This window comes from Schistocerca cancellata, chromosome 8, assembly GCF_023864275.1.
Source record: "Schistocerca cancellata isolate TAMUIC-IGC-003103 chromosome 8, iqSchCanc2.1, whole genome shotgun sequence".
Taxonomy (NCBI): Eukaryota; Metazoa; Arthropoda; class Insecta; order Orthoptera; family Acrididae; genus Schistocerca; species Schistocerca cancellata.
In genome coordinates this window covers 528,051,007-528,066,990 of record NC_064633.1, presented here as the reverse complement: position 1 = coordinate 528,066,990, position 15,984 = coordinate 528,051,007, and the positions used below count along the sequence as shown (strand labels likewise).

The 15,984-nt window shown below is 41.7% G+C and overlaps 1 protein-coding gene and 1 pseudogene across 1 annotated transcript in view; one reads left to right on the top strand and one right to left on the bottom strand.

Moving 5' to 3' along the window:
• The window catches only part of LOC126095114 (succinate dehydrogenase assembly factor 4, mitochondrial-like), a 30,727-nt gene extending 24,412 nt beyond the window's left edge, over positions 1 to 6,315 (bottom strand). The window contains exons 1-2 of the mRNA XM_049909823.1: positions 6,170 to 6,315; positions 4,514 to 4,612 (exon numbers count right to left, since the gene is read on the bottom strand). Of these exons, the coding sequence (XP_049765780.1) occupies positions 4,514 to 4,612; positions 6,170 to 6,245 (175 nt within the window). The 5' untranslated portion in view covers positions 6,246 to 6,315. The remainder of the gene's footprint in view (positions 1 to 4,513; positions 4,613 to 6,169) is intronic.
• Positions 6,316 to 8,584: 2,269 nt separating this feature from the next.
• On the top strand, positions 8,585 to 8,702 carry LOC126095866 (5S ribosomal RNA; annotated as a pseudogene).
• Positions 8,703 to 15,984: the final 7,282 nt, after the last annotated feature.

Below are 15,984 nucleotides of genomic sequence, written 5' to 3'. Positions count from 1 at the left end.
AAAGAAAGGATATTGCGGAGACATGGCATAGCCACAGCCTGGGGGATGTTTCCAGAATGAGATTTTCACTCTGCAGCGGAGTGTGCGCTGATATGAAACTTCCTGGCAGATTAAAACTGTGTGCCGGAGCAAGACACGATCTCGGAACCTTTGCCTTTCGCGGGCAAGTGCTCTACCAACTGAGCTACACAAGCACGACTCACGCCCTGTCCTCACAGGTTTACTACTGCCTGTACCTCGTCTCTTACCTTCCAAACTTAACAGAAGCTCTCCTGCGAGCCTAGCAGAACTAGCTATCTCATTCTGGAAACATCCCCCAGGCTGTGGCTAAGCCATGTCTCCGCAATATCCTTTCTTTCAGGAGTGCTAGTTCTGCTAGGATCGCAGGAGAGCTTCTGTCAAGTTTGGAAGGTAGGAGACGAGGTACAGGCAGTAGTAAACCTGTGAGGGCAGGGCGTGAGTCGTGCTAGGGTACCTCAGTTGGTAGAGCACTTGCCCGCGAAAGGCAAAGGTCCCGAGTTCGAGTCTCAGTCCGGCACACAGTTTTAATCTGCCAGGAAGTTTTATATCAGTGCACACTCCACTGCAGAATGAAAATCTCATTCTGGAAACATACCCCAGGCTGTGGCAAGCCATGTCTACGCAATAGTCTTTCTTTCAGGAGTGCTAGTTCTGCTAGGCTCGCAGGAGAGCTTCTGTAAAGTTTGGAAGGTAGGAGACGAGGTAATGGCAGTAGTAAAGCTGTGAGGACGGGGTGTGAGTCGTGCTTTGGTAGCTCAGTTGGTAGAGCACTTGCCCGCGAAGGCAAAGGTCCCGTGTTCGAGTCTCGGTCGGGCACACAGTTTTAATCTGCCAGGAAGTTTCAGCTACTTTTTCCTTTAATCCACCAATATTATGGTTAAATATGATAACATTATTATTTACTTTCCTGTTGTGAGAATTTTGTGAGTTTTGGACCTGTTTAGCACCTGCCTGCCTGAACTTCTCATTGGACACTGATATTAGTCCAAAAAAGAGGTGTATCCATGGGTACTAGTGCTCCCCCTTATGGATTTCACTAACAACCCTGCCAGTTTACCCTTCCATTTCCTATTGAGGTGTACACCATGCCTTGTGAAATCCCCCCTATCAATAGCCTCGACAGGAACCACTCCATGTCTGACAGAGTGGCCACCCTACGCAACTGATCCAACTCTATATTTACCCTCCTGACAGAGCGGTTCAACTGGAGCTGATCATGCCGCACGAAAGCAGGCACCAGCACAACATTGGTATGGATCATTGTAGAGGCTATTTTAACCAGGTCACACTCAATACTGTAGCCCTGATCCCTATCAATACTGTTTCCCACTCCACCCACCATCATCACATGATCCTGCTTTGTGAAACCCTTGCACAAGGAACCTATATCCTCTACCACCTTGTTAAGACATGCACTTGGCTTGAAAAAGTTTGTGACCTGGTACCTGTCACCTAATTTTTCCTGCAAAATCTGGCCCACACCTCTTCCATGGCTGCCAGCAGCCATAAAAAGCTTAACAACCAATGAAATTCATTTTAAAAGATGCCTAAAGGATTTATTGGTGGCCAACTCCTTCAACTCCATTAATGAATTTCTCATTAGAACCAACTGATAAATTCTGCACAATTTCAGTGCAGTAATGTGTTCGCTGCAAATAAGAGTGTGTGTGTGTGTGTGTGTGTGTGTGTGTGTGTGTGTGTGTGTGTGTAATTGCAATCTAACTTCAGCATCATGTCAGTGCAGTAATGTGTTCATTATAAATAAGTATTATAGTAGTTCTATTAACATGTTTATTATCTTATAAATAAATAAAACTTTTTTATTTTAAATTCAGTGCATTAGTGTTTGTAAAATGGTGCTTTCATATAGTGTTCATTAAAAAAATCGCAATCATTCCACCTGGGACCTGTGGAAGGTACATTAGTTTATTTGTTTCAGTTGTAAATATTTGTCATGTATTACTGTTTTTCCGACATGTTCTACATCCTGGAGGACCTCCTCACTACAGATCAATTGGAATGAAAGTAAATCTAATCTAATGGGAAGAAACTCTAATAACTGGTACAACAGGACATATCCTCCACCAGGCACTTCACGGTGGTTTGCAGAGTATAGATGTAGATGTAGAAAATCGTAGAACTGCAACAGCTGCACGAGGTGCACATTTGTGCCACCAGTTTGAATAGCTATATTTTCCCGGTCATCACCCATGTCATATTGCCTGTTCCTATCCAGATTATCCCCAGCTCAACCCAAAATAAGTATCTGATCCTCCTTTGTAACATTCCTACAAAACTTCCCTATGTTATCAGTCACCTGAAACAACCCTGCACTAAGCTTTGCAATGCTGATGACGTGGTACTCACTCCTCAACACTTTCTGCAACTGTTGGCTTAGACCGCTGCCATGACAACTATCTAACAGCACCACCACCTTCTTTTTATTTGAAGTTACATCTATCTTAGGTTTCATAACTGTTGAGGCCTGCTGCATCTTTCCTACACCTATAGCTACAAGTGCTTCTCTCCTCTAAACTCTCAGTTGGCCAAATCTATTGGTGGTACACCCAGTGAAACTGTCTGATATACATTTTTCCTAGCTCCCTTTTTACCACTTGCTATTTCCCATTCTCCAGCTCCCTTCTCTCTCATCATCATATTTAGTTCCTCTCTTGTGTTTTCTAACTGCAACTGAAGGGCACAGACTTTACACTTCTGATCCTCTCTTAACTTATTTCTGCTTCAAATCCTGTAGCTCTGGGAGAGGACATCCATAGAATGCCCACTGGCTTCCCCACAGCAATCCTCCCAATGAAAATATTTTCCACAAATTTTGTACCACAACCCACAAAACCTATGACAAAGCCCACACCTCTCACTCATGGTAAAAAAATTACAGTTGTCAAAAAATTGATATACCTACATTACCTAAGTTATGCTACTACAGTAAAATGATTTTATGCACTAACAGCAATTTCAAAATTTTACTCTACAAAAAGTGTAGCTATTGCTATTAACACTGATACTTCACTACTAACGCTATTACCACAAATATTTATTTAGTACGAAAGTTATTGTACATGGAAAAGTATGTTTGTTCCTTAAGTGCAACAAGAATTAATCTGTTAAGTATTTATGTTGTCAGCAACACATATTCAGTACACAGGATGAAAATTTAGTAACTGAAATTTCATATAAGCCTCATACAATAGAGAAGAAACTGACAGCTGGTATGATTTAACAACAAAACTAATAATAATAATAATAATAATAATAATAGCAAGTTGTTAATAAGTCAGAAAGAGCAACGCCAAAGTCATTGCCTCACTGACAGTAAAAGTTTAACAGACTCAAGACAAGCATAAGGTGTAATATTACACTGGCCAAGGTGAGGACAACAAGCTTCCTGTATCAGTCTCTTTTTCCTTATCTTTCAGAAGGAATGTATAAAATTCTTACAGTGGGGCAAAAATCTATGCAGATGGTAGTCATTTAAGTTGCTTCTCAAATAAAAAGATCACGTCATGCTCTCTTCTTGTTCATTGAAACAATTGGACGTCTTCAGTCTGTGTTCTCTCATTGTATTTGATTGGTCATCTTGGTCTTCAGTCTATGTAGTTGATTTTGTTTACAAATAAATTACTTTGAAGCAACAATCCCTTTATGCTGCCAACTAAGGCACATACCTATTTCAAAAGGTAGTTTCAAGAGAAGAGCTCTGTAAATTTGACAGTAAAATTTTCAAGAAATTACATCAAGTTTCAGACCAAAATAATCTGCTTATCAATTTGTTTACCCTACAGATAACACAATCATAGACAGAAGATACAGGCTGACATACTGATAGCTGACTTACAATACTGATAAAAGAATTTCAAGCAATAGTCCCTATTTCTTAGACTGTCACAGGAATGCACAGGGCAGGGCATATCAAGTTCAAATGCTACGCAAAGATGAGGCAACTGGACCAAACGCAGAGTCAGTACTGATTATGCAAGAGAACTAACCCTTTTATATACAGTTGCTGGCACAAGTTAATTACTAAGGGAATGTGTGTCACTGAAATGAATACAGATTTGGAAAACTCTGTTAAGTATGAGTACTTTAGCTCCATATGATGGTGTTACAGTAACTGTACCTTACCAAAGCAAAATGATCAGTTGCTCTACAGTTTACCATTTGTTTTGATGGGGTGTGGAAGACATCAGCAGTATCTGTATCACATTCTGTGATGTCAGAATGCATCTTACCAAAGGATCACCATAACACAGAATCTGATAAATTATAGTGTTGAATATGTAGGTATAACATCCTATTTATGTTATCAGTGTGGGTTGAAACCATATTTTTATTTCCTATTTGTTTTGATCAATGTACTGTACATGCAAAGAAATATATGGTTGCTCTGCTGATATCCACACAGTTTCAACAAAATTTCACTGCTTTCACAGAAACTACAGTTTTAATGGGCTGACATGTACAGATAGAATACCTATTGGAGTTTTCTCCCTCAGCTTCTTTGCCATTCTCTCTGTCTTTGAACATGCTGGCTCCTTCTCAGGTTTTGTCGATGCACTTCTCTGCAGAATACCTGAAAGGATACAGTAAAACTTCAATAATCATATTTTCCCTTAAATTATTACATATGATTGTGCACTACAACAACTTTAATTTAGATGTCTAGAGCAGAATATGACTTAATAAAACATCTGGAATAAGTCACAGTTCTAGTTACAGTGAGAAATTCTGAAGAAACTAAAGACCTTAACTTGAAGTGACTACTGTATGCAAGAAATAATCCAATTATGCTAGCAACTTTAACTTATTTGTTAGTTAATGGAAAAATCATTTACAGAATTGTTTGCATTAACGCTATGTTTCACTTGAGCTGAAATATGGAAACATGTGTAATTTAAAATAAGACATTATTTAATACATGATAACTTGTATTCCATTAGAAATATATTCTCATAATGAAAAATGTTTGCTTAATTTATATGAAATCCATTTTACAATATATATTTTATTTGGTGACAGCCATTTGAAATACCAGTTAACTCTCACAGTACGAACGTACTCTGCACATTTTGTGTCTATACATAGTTTTTTTGTGATGTATAAACATTGTATGAGATACTCATTACAGAATTAGGAATACTATGACAATATGTATATTCTGCTCTATGATCTTCCCACATTCACTAATACACGAAACAGTAAGGGTGTAGCGCAGTAGTGTTTTTGACACAGTACTGTGGGAATCGTGATGCCTTTATAAATCATTACATAGGAGTTTTATGAGACTCTGGAAACGAAGTGATAGTATATTGTCAAGACACAGAATTCTTTCTGTGAGCAACTGAAGACAAACCAATGCTATCCATTTGTGTGCTGTGTATACATTGTCCGGGATAGCCTGCTTACTGCCAATTAACTTTATCCATCACGCATAAGCACCAGTGCCAACAACTAGTGTGCTGTTCTATGTATACTGTGCTGTGTAATTACCCTGTCGTATTGACCCACGAGATCCAAGAATGAAAACATCCCAACCTCAATTACGTAGGACCACATTTCATTTCATATAATTATTCTCCAAAATATTGTGAATTAATTTGCAATTTAAGTTCCGCAACGACTTAATCTTGTTGTGGGGCGATCCTCTCTTTGTCAGTTAAAGCACAGTCTTTTTTCAGCAGCATCAAATTCCAGAATGCTAAGCCTGGGTAGAGTGCTATCACATAATTGAGTTATCTGTAGCCCAGACAGTAAAGATTTGCGAGATGGTAGCTGACGTACTGTAAACTTTTAACTGTTAACTCAATGTGCGTAATGAGTTCTAATTGGTTGTAGTACATTCAAATAAGTGAGGTAACCAATACTTGTGCGGGATGTGATGTGCAAAGCATTTACATTGGTTATCAAAAAAGTTTTCCATAGGCAACTTCCCTACGAGTTCGAACGGTATTTGCACATTACTTATTATATGGGGCAAACTGGTTTTGCAAAATTACATATTCTTGCTCATTGATTTACTGGCAATTACATCACACATTTTTATTCCGTTTCGAAAGTCGTATTACATCCTATGCCTGGTATATTATTTTCATAAAAAAATAATGCGATAAGCTGCTCAATTATAACGTACTGTTGATCCGTAAGCCAGTTGCTACAACAAAAGCGTTCGTCTGCTGAAACAGAAAAACATTCACCCTGAGCGCCATTCTCTAATCACAGCGGTCAGCGAAGTTACATACATACGTTACATAATTACGTCAACCATTGTTTCATAGATCATGAATACGACATTTCGTAATTATGTGGAACGTGTCACTTTAACATAAGTTTTCTTTCACAAAATAATTAATTTTATTCCTTTTTTAATTTTATTTATTTTTTCACAGTTACTACTTCATATCTAAGGATTCACCTATTGAGTAGGCGTAGTTGTCATTCAGAAATTCCTTTAATTTGCTTTTCAATGTTGGTTGGCTATGTGTCAGAGTTTTCATACTATTTGGCAAATGACCAAAGATTTTTGTGGCAGCATAATTCCATTCACCCCTTTGTGTGCCAAAGTGAGATTTAATCCAGAATAGTGAAGATCATCCTTTCTTCTAGTGTTGTAGCTATGCACTTCGCTGTTATTTTTGAATTCGGATAGGTTATTAATGACAAATTTCATAAGTAAATATATGTATTGCGAAGGTACTGTGAATATCCCGAGTTCCTTAAATAAATGTCTGCACAGTGAACTTACGACAAATCCAAAGATAATAATTTTTTACTACTGTGATTTGATTTTATTGGCTTCTAGACTAAAAACTTTGTAGCCACAGCAATTTAAGTGTATTGATACACATACACACACAGCAAGGTTGGTTGGTTGGTTGATTTGGGGGAGGGGACCAAACAGCGAGGCCATCAGTCTCATTGGATTGGGGAAGGATGGGGATGGAAGTCGGCTGTGCCCTTTCAGAGGGACCATCCTGACATTTGCCTGAAGCGATTTAGAGAAATTACGGAAAACCTAAATCACGATAGCCGGATGCGGGTTCGAACCGTCTTCTTCCCGAATGTGAGTCCAGTGTGCTAACTACTGCGCCACCTCGCTCAGTCATAGCAAGGTAACATTTGTTCTCCTTCATGCACGTATGTCTTCATATCGAGATTGTCGTACTCAAATTACAAAGACACAGTTGACAGCTACCCACTTAGTTGTTAATACATTTCTTTAGTTAAGTTCAACTGTCACATTTCTATTTAAATTTTTATGTCTTTTTTAGCTATTAATCTGGATACAGCATCGTAGGTCCTCCTGGTTGTGTCCCTGATAATTGGGATCATGCAAAGTGGTTGGCAGTGACCAAGTCTTAAGAGCACCTTTAAAAAGTTGACTTTGCCTTTCTCTCAGCGTTTACACTCAAATAACATGTGATTTATATCACCAATTGTTTCTTCTTCACACTGACAGTAGGGTGTCTACGATATGCTGATTCTACGTAAAGGCCCATATACAATGGCCATCACGCCACGTCACGCCCCATCCCATCAAAACATTCAGTGCGTTCAAATGATGGCATCCATAATGACCATCCTGTCACAGCGCTGTCAAGGTTACTCGGGCAGAAAGTTTTGATGGCTGACATCATCCATCCTTAGTTGATCACATGAGTCCCAAGCTCATTTCATCTCGATTCACAATGATGCACACATCTCCATATTTCATTTTGTCGTGGTTTTCATGGTTGCTATCAATTGTCTGTTGTTATTTGTTTTTGTTATTTGCTTTGAATTGTTCTGTTTCGTTATTTCTTTTGTTAAAATTTGTAATTTTATGAAAAATACGAAAGATTAATTGCAGCAGTGAGGCAGCAGTCTGAATTGTATGACATCAGCAGCGTACTAAATTACTTGCCATCTACCGCATTTATAAAGCGGATTTTTATGCTTACCAGTACCATATTTAATATTATACAATGAAATGGCTTGCAATATGGCTGCAACTTAAAGTGAAAAAAAGTACTATGGGTGGAATCAGATTGCCGGCCGGGGTAGCCGAGCGGTTCTAGGCGCTACAGTCCAGAACCGCGCGATCGCTGCGGTCCTGCCTCAGGCATGGTTGTGTGTGATGACCTTAGGTTAGTTAGGTTTAAGTAGTTTTAAGTTCTAGGGGACTGATGACCTCAGAAGTTAAGTCCCATAGTGCTCAGAGGCACTTGAACCATTTTTTTGGAATCAAATTGATTAGTGAGTGGAATTTATTTGTATGTTGTCAGGCATTTGTAATGTTTCATAAAGAAATGGACAGAAAACTTCAGACACTGAAACACTGGCAAAATGTATACATCAACTAATGTGTTAGAGTTCTTTGTCTAAATATATGTTAATGGTGGACTTATTTATTTTTAAGTAGCTGTCTGAATTGTGTGTGAAACAATTCTGCAAGCATTATTGGTCAATATTTATGTGGTTTCACTCCCCCCCTCCCGCCACTCACCCACATACAAATAAGGCACTTGAACTATTAAAAGCCAAATATAAGATGGAAAGAAAACCCATAGCCAATGACCTTGCTGCAGTGGTAACATCGGTTCCCGTCAGATCACCGAAGTTATGCACTGTCAGGCTGGGATAGCACTTGGATGGGTGACCATCCGGTCGGCCAAGCGCTGTTGGCAAGCGGGGTGCACTCAGCCCTTGTGAGGTAAACTGAGGAGTTATTTGATTGAGAAGTAGTGGCTCCTGTCTCGGAAACTAATGTACGGCTGGGAGAGCGGTGTGCTGACCACATGCCCCTCCATATCCGCATCCAGTGACGCCTGTGGGTTGAGGATGACACGGCGGCCAGTCGGTTCCGTTGGGCCTTCATGGCCTGTTCAGGAGGAGAGAGAGAGAAAACCCATAAATCCTGAAGGGAGAGATATTGAGGGAGACATGAATTCGATGTCAGCTTGCAACACTGTGTTCCTTTTGGTAAATCTGGGTGAAATGTGATGCAACAAATGAAAAAACTGGTGCTTCCATTTTCTAAAATACTTATAAAATGCATATTCCTCGAGCTCCATGTACAGTGTACGAAATTCTGCTTTTGTATCACACAATGACATTTCCAGACCCACACTCTTTTCTGCATTGTTTTGCACTTCTGTCTTCCTTCTCTAATATACAAGCTATCCCTGCAAGCTACAATTCGCGGGTAAAAACGGTTGAAAATCATCTTGCGAAGATCGCAATTGCAACGAAAAACAGTTGAGGACAGCCATGCGAGTTGAGATCAAGTGACCTGAATTGACTTGACGTGCAGTGACGTGACGGACAATGTAAACACGGTCTGACGTGACGGTCTGTTGACGTGACGGTACCGAGACGGCCAGAGTGAATTGGCCTCAAAAGTACAGGGAAATATTCATGACTGAGACTCATTCTCACAAGCCATGTTGTGGGAACAAGAGACAGACCAGTGAAGTGCATTGTTTATTCCTTGGAAGAGTAGCTTATTCCGATGGTTTGACGTTTATTCTTTGTTTTTTGTTTAGAGCTGTAATTCAGATTGTAATCCAATAAAACAAATGTCTCTCATTGTAAGTATATGTGGGTTTGATTTCTGACATACATAACTGGTGACCCCGAAAACAAGAACAGTTTAAATTGCAATAACATTTTTTTCGGATTACATCCGTTAAACATGGAAGGCGCAAATAATTGTTAACAAATCATTGGTGACGAGATCCTGCAGCTGCAACAAGATACCGAAGTTTTAGAACAGTCGACGTTCATAAACGCCGCGAGCGCACACCCGCACCGAAAATTTTCCGCGTGTCGATTCGTTCGTGCAAAATGCGCCGCGCCTACAATTGTGGGTACCTCCATTTACGTCCGCACAACCGGACATACGGTTTGCGATCTTGGAAAACATTTTCGCACAACGGATCACAGGAGTCCGTGAACGATTTACGCTGGCAATTAGCAATTTGGACCAGAGAGCTACGACAATAGCTTCCGATGTGATTCTACACCCACCCCAAAAACAAGCATATCACTCGCTGCACGAAGTTACCTGAGCAAAGGATTTCAAAAGTGTTTTACCAGGAGAAATGTGAGGATAGAAAGCCGTCCGAATTTTGGAGGCATTTGGGAGTGATAGTGGACTGTAGCGTAATATCTAATGAGTTGCTGCTATGTATCTGGCGACAACGGCTTCCGTTTCAAGTACAATTGACAATAATAGTGCATGACAGACAACCGTTGTATAAATTCCTGCAAGTAGCTGATAAAACATATGCCACATTGGAGTCAACCACTGTGAAATGCGTAGCAGCGACAAATACGAGCGTCACAACAGAAAGTGACAAACACGCATTGCAGTTTTTAGAGGAGCCGATACTGTGCCACCGCATCTTGTCCTCGATCGCCGGACATCGCTGGGGAAGACTGAGAGCTACGGATCACAATGAGAAAAATTATTACGCAGTGACAGAACTTGGAGTTACGGACGGACTCCAATAAAAGGACGCAGTCGTGTCGTTCATCCAACCTACAGACATTAGACACAACTCGAGGTCAAACTACTGCCGATGATATCTGCTGATACCACAGACGTTTCGGCGCCAGTGCTACAAAGTGCACGAAACCATATGAGTACCCAAATGGCAAGGGCAGTCCGAATTAGGCGCCACGGGCTGCGGCATTCACAAACGGCGCCGCTGACGTAAGAAGAGTGATATTGCAGCAACGCGCAGATGGGCACACGTCAGAGGTAAAAGGCCCATGATGGGACGCTTGCTACTTTTCCGACGAGTCGCGGCATGAAATCGCGTTCGTTGCACGCGATTGATAAGATTTTAGGCTTAAGATTTTTAATAGACACTGGTTCGGAAGTCAGCACCCTTCCGTTTACAGGCAGAGTTAAGAGACAATGCAGGGCCCCTTACAGTTGTTAGCCGTGAACAACGCCAGCATCAAAACGTATGGGAGCAAAGATATGACGATAGACATTGGTTCAAATGGCTCTGAGCACTATGGGACTCAACATCTTAGGTCATAAGTCCCCTAGAACTTAGAACTACTTAAACCTAACTAACCTAAGGACATCACACACACCCATGCCCGAAGCAGAATTCGAACCTGCGACCGTAGCAGTTAGACATTGGTTTTCCTACTCAATACAATTGGCGTTTCGTGGTGGCAGACATTACACAACCATGTTAGGTGCTGATTTTCAGTCGCACTTTATACTGGCTGTAGACTTGACAAATGCCTGCCTTAGAAGCGGGACAAATGTGAAAAGGTAAAGGCAATTCAGAGAGGTTCTGTCGACAATGTAATAGGAGTAATTAATGGTGCATGTAAACATTAGATCCCGCATACGTCCGTGCAGCTAAGCAGTGTTAAGCATAATACAGTGTATTATATACGCACGACACCAGGTCCACCAGTTTCACAGCTCGTCGTTGGAATAGCTCCAGAACGATTGGCTGAGACTGTGGCGATATTTGAGGATATGTTCCATGCTGGTGTTATATGAAGGTCAGATAGCCCATAGTGATCCCCATTACACCTATTGCCCAAAAAGGACGGCACATGGCACCCCTATGGCGATTACCGTAGGCTGAACACAAGAACAGTCCCAGATAAGTACCTGGTACTTAATATCCAAGAACTTACCCATTCTCTGTCCGGTCCAAAAGTTTTCACAGTGTTGAATTGTCTGGAAGTTAGCAATCTGATCCCATTGGCACATACCGATGTTGCAAAGACAGCAGTTATTACACGTTTCGGCTTATTTGTGATTTTGTTTATGCCATTTGGTCTTAAAAATACAGCCCAAACCTGGCAGATATTCATTAACGAAGTGTTACAGGGCTTGCTATTTTGCTCCGCATATTCAGACATATTAATATATTCAGATGATGTAAAAGTTCATGACAAACACATACATGTAGTGCAACAGAGGTTGTGTAACTATGGAATGGTACTAAATGAAGACAAGTCAATTACCCGTAAAAGCGAGGTAACTTTCCTAGGCCACAAAGCCTCGGTCGATAGGATCCGAGCTTTGCCTGAAAAGATTGCCACATTGCGTAATCTACCAAAGTTAACTGACTATAAGCAAGACGATTTTTAGGCATGGCAAATTTTTACTGCCGTCATTTGCCGGTAACGGCTGCCACCCAAGTACCACTAACGGACGCGCTAGCTGGTAAGAATGCCATGGGCAAATGACTTTTACAGTGCACACCAGAAATGAGTAACACTTTCAGCCAATTACAAACCAGACTTGAAGATATAGTGTTGCTTGCCCACCCTGTCCCAGGTGCATCATTGAATACTGTGGTCGTCGCCAGCCAGGTCGCAAGTGGAGCAGCACTACACCAAGAAGTGAATGGATATTGGCAGCCTTTGAGTTTTTCTTTTTTTTTTTTCAGAGAAGCTACAGCACAGACAGACAAAATGGAGTGCTTATGATACGGAGTTAGTGGCGATATATGACAGTGTGAGACATTTTCGCCCTTGCATTGAAGCGCGATCAGTGACAATTTTCACAGATCATAAATCTATCGTGTCAGTATTCTACATCAGCGGCAAACTTTCACCACGACAGTTCCGACACATAGAGTTCGTCAGCCAATTCACTATGGACATACCGCATATTAGAGGTGCAGAGAACATAGCTGCCAATTATTTTTCTCGAGTATGCCGCTCAGTCAGCATCTTAAATTACGACAACTTCGCCACAGCACAAGAGAGAGATCAAGAGTTACAAGACTTACTAACAGATCGGCATACAGGTCTGTGGGTGGAACAAACAGAAGTGCCAGGAAACAAGATAAAAATGTGGTGTGACGTATCACAACAGAGGCCACGGCCCTACATTGTGCAGCACTTCTGCAAAGTGTCTTTTGACAGTGTCCACAACTTAGCAACCCAGGTGCAAACGCCACTATCCAGTTGCTAACTGAGTGGTTTGTGTATCCATCGATTCAAAAGGATGCCAGGAATTAGAGTCGCTTGCGTCTTCAGCGCCATCTTTGTAAAGTAGGACGACATGTTCATGCAGAGGTGAGAAATTTTGCAGGCTCGCCGACAAGGTTTGGTCACGTTCACCTTGACATAGTTGGACCACTTCCACCCTCAGAGGGCTATAAATACTTGTTCACGCCATTAGACAGATGCACAAGATGGGCAGAGGCTGTACCAGCGACAGATGTAGCAGCTGAGACAATAGCAAAGGCATTTGTTGAATATTGGTTAACATGTTTCGGATGCCCCCTACATATTACAACAGATCAGGGTCGACTGTGTGGATTCCACCGTCGACTGTGTGGACTCCAATGTCACCACACAACCATTAATCACCCAGTAAGCAACGGGATGGTGGAAAGGTGGCACAGAACACTGAAGGTGGCCCCATGTGTCACTGAGAGTGTTGGACAGAGGCGGTACCACTAGTACGTCTAGGTTTACAGACTGTGTATAAGGTGGATATAGGTGCATCAGTGGCAGGGATGGTTTACAGAGAACCATTGAGAATTCCAGCAGACTATCTCACAATGGCACCACTACAACCACAAATGGAGCTACCACTGTTGGTACAGCGCATTCGTGACCACGTGGCAAGGATGAGAGGGCCACCGGCGTCCCCTCATGGTGAACACCCGGCCGTCTTGCACAAAACATTGGTGGATTGCTCGCATGTCATGTTGCGCACAGGCACCGTATGGGCTATCCTACAACCTCCTTATACTGGGCCCTACCAAGTACTGCGACGTAATGCCCATACTATAGACATCCTGCAAAATGGAAAAACTGTCAGTGAAACCAGCGTGGACCTTACCATCGCCAAAGCACGAAAGCACTGCTCCAGTTCAGGATGATCGAGGGTAAGACGAGCCTACACCCAGTCGAACTGAAGAGACAGTGTCAAGACGCGAGAGGACTATAGAACAACCAGTCACACCTGTGCTCACGACACATTGACCGGTCTTCCGTACAAGAGTTGGACGACAAGTCAAATTCAAGTACCCCTATATCCCAGGTACACTGCACTTCAACGGGGAAGGCTGTGTGGGAACAAGAGACTGACCAGAGAAGTGCATTGTTTATTCCTTGTTTTTTGTTTAGAGCTGTACTTCCGATTGTAATCCAAAAACATAAATGTCTCTAATATATGTGGGTTTGATATCTGATCTACAATGTTATAATTTTCCTTGAATGTTTGGACTTCCCAAACCATGACTGTCTTGGTGTGGTATACGTGCATAGCTTTGTAAGATGGCAAGAACTATGCCCCTTATATGAAGTCATTAAAGATCACCAAACTCACGTTAAGCGAACAGTAGGGCTGAACAAAAATGGCTGAGAAGGGACAATGCATCTTGTAAAGGGTATAGTATGGACGTATTGGAATAATTAATGTTGGGTGATGGTTTTAAAGTAATTCACGAGACATGACAACTTTGTGGAAACGCGTCGATTTACTGGAGGCTAGTTTATTCCAGAGAATTATTCAGAGTTGACCACGGTCGGGTGGGGCGCGCGGCTGGGGAGCGGCGAATGGAAGCAACAATAGGCAGCTTAGGGCGGCTCAAACACTGAGAAAGCGGTAACGGGATGCGGCTTCCAGCTGCCGTAATATGAGTGACAATGAGGGGGTAGTTGACCCCATGCTGGTGTACCGGGAAGTAGACGGAGAACTTGTAAGCCTGTTGATAAATGTCAGTCGTCCCATTTTCAGTGAAACATGCGAGAAAGCTGCGCAAAGCTACAGTGAAGCAGTCAACATAGGCCGAAATATGGGTGTTCGTGACTATAGCAACTTCACACTGAATTCACAGTCCGCAGAGTCTGAAGTATATCAGGTGAAGAACGACAGAATGAAATACGCCGGCCTCCAATGGGATTTGACAGTGTCTAGCAAGAAAATTAGGATTGTGTCAGTATATTTGCACTGTGAAGGGACAGATGAAGATAAGATGGATAGTTTTTATGACACACTCAGTGATGTAGTTGTTAGAGTAAAGGGCAAGGACAGTGTTCTGCTCATGGGTGATTTTAATGCCAGGATTGGAAATCGAACAGAAGGGTATGAAAAGGTTATGGGTAAATTTGGAGAGGATATGGAGGCCAACAGGAACTGGAAACAACTCTTGGATTTCTGTGCCAGTATGGGCTTAGTAATCACAAACTGCTTTTTTAAACATACGAATATTCACCAGTATACTTGGGAAGGCAGGGGAACCAGACCTGCCATTGACTATATAATAACAGATCAGGAATTCAGGAAGGCTGTGAGGGACACACGTGTATTCAGAGGATTCTTTGATGACACTGATCACTATTTAATCTGCAATGAAATTGATATTGTGAGGCTGGAAGTGCAGGAGGTCAGGTCCATATGTAGGAGGATAAGAGTGGAGAAACTTCAGGATAAGGAAATCAGGCACAAGTACATAACAGTGATCTCAGAAAAGTACCAGTTGGTTGAATGTAGTCAATTACAGTCATTGGAAAAGGAATGGACAAGGTACAGGGACACAGTACAAGAAGTGGCTAAAGAATGTCTTGGAACAGTAGTGTATAAAGGTAGGATGAAGGAAACAGCTTGGTGGAATGACACAGTCAAGGCAGCCTGTAAAAGGAAAAAGAAGGAGTATCAAAAATGGCTACCTACTAGAACTCAGGTAGACAGAGAAAGTTATGTTGAAGAAAGAAACAAAGCCAAACAGATAATTGCAGCATCCAAGAAGAAATCTCGGAAAGACTTTGGAAACAGGTTGGAGACTTTGGGTCAAGCTGCTGGAAAACCATTCTGGAGTGTAATTAGCAGTCTTCGAAAGGGAGGTAAGAAGGAAATGACAAGTATTTTTGACAGGTCAGGAAAACTGCTGGTGAATCCTGTTGATGCCTTGGGCAGATGGAGAGAATATTTTAAAGAGTTGCTCAATGTAGGTGAAAATACGA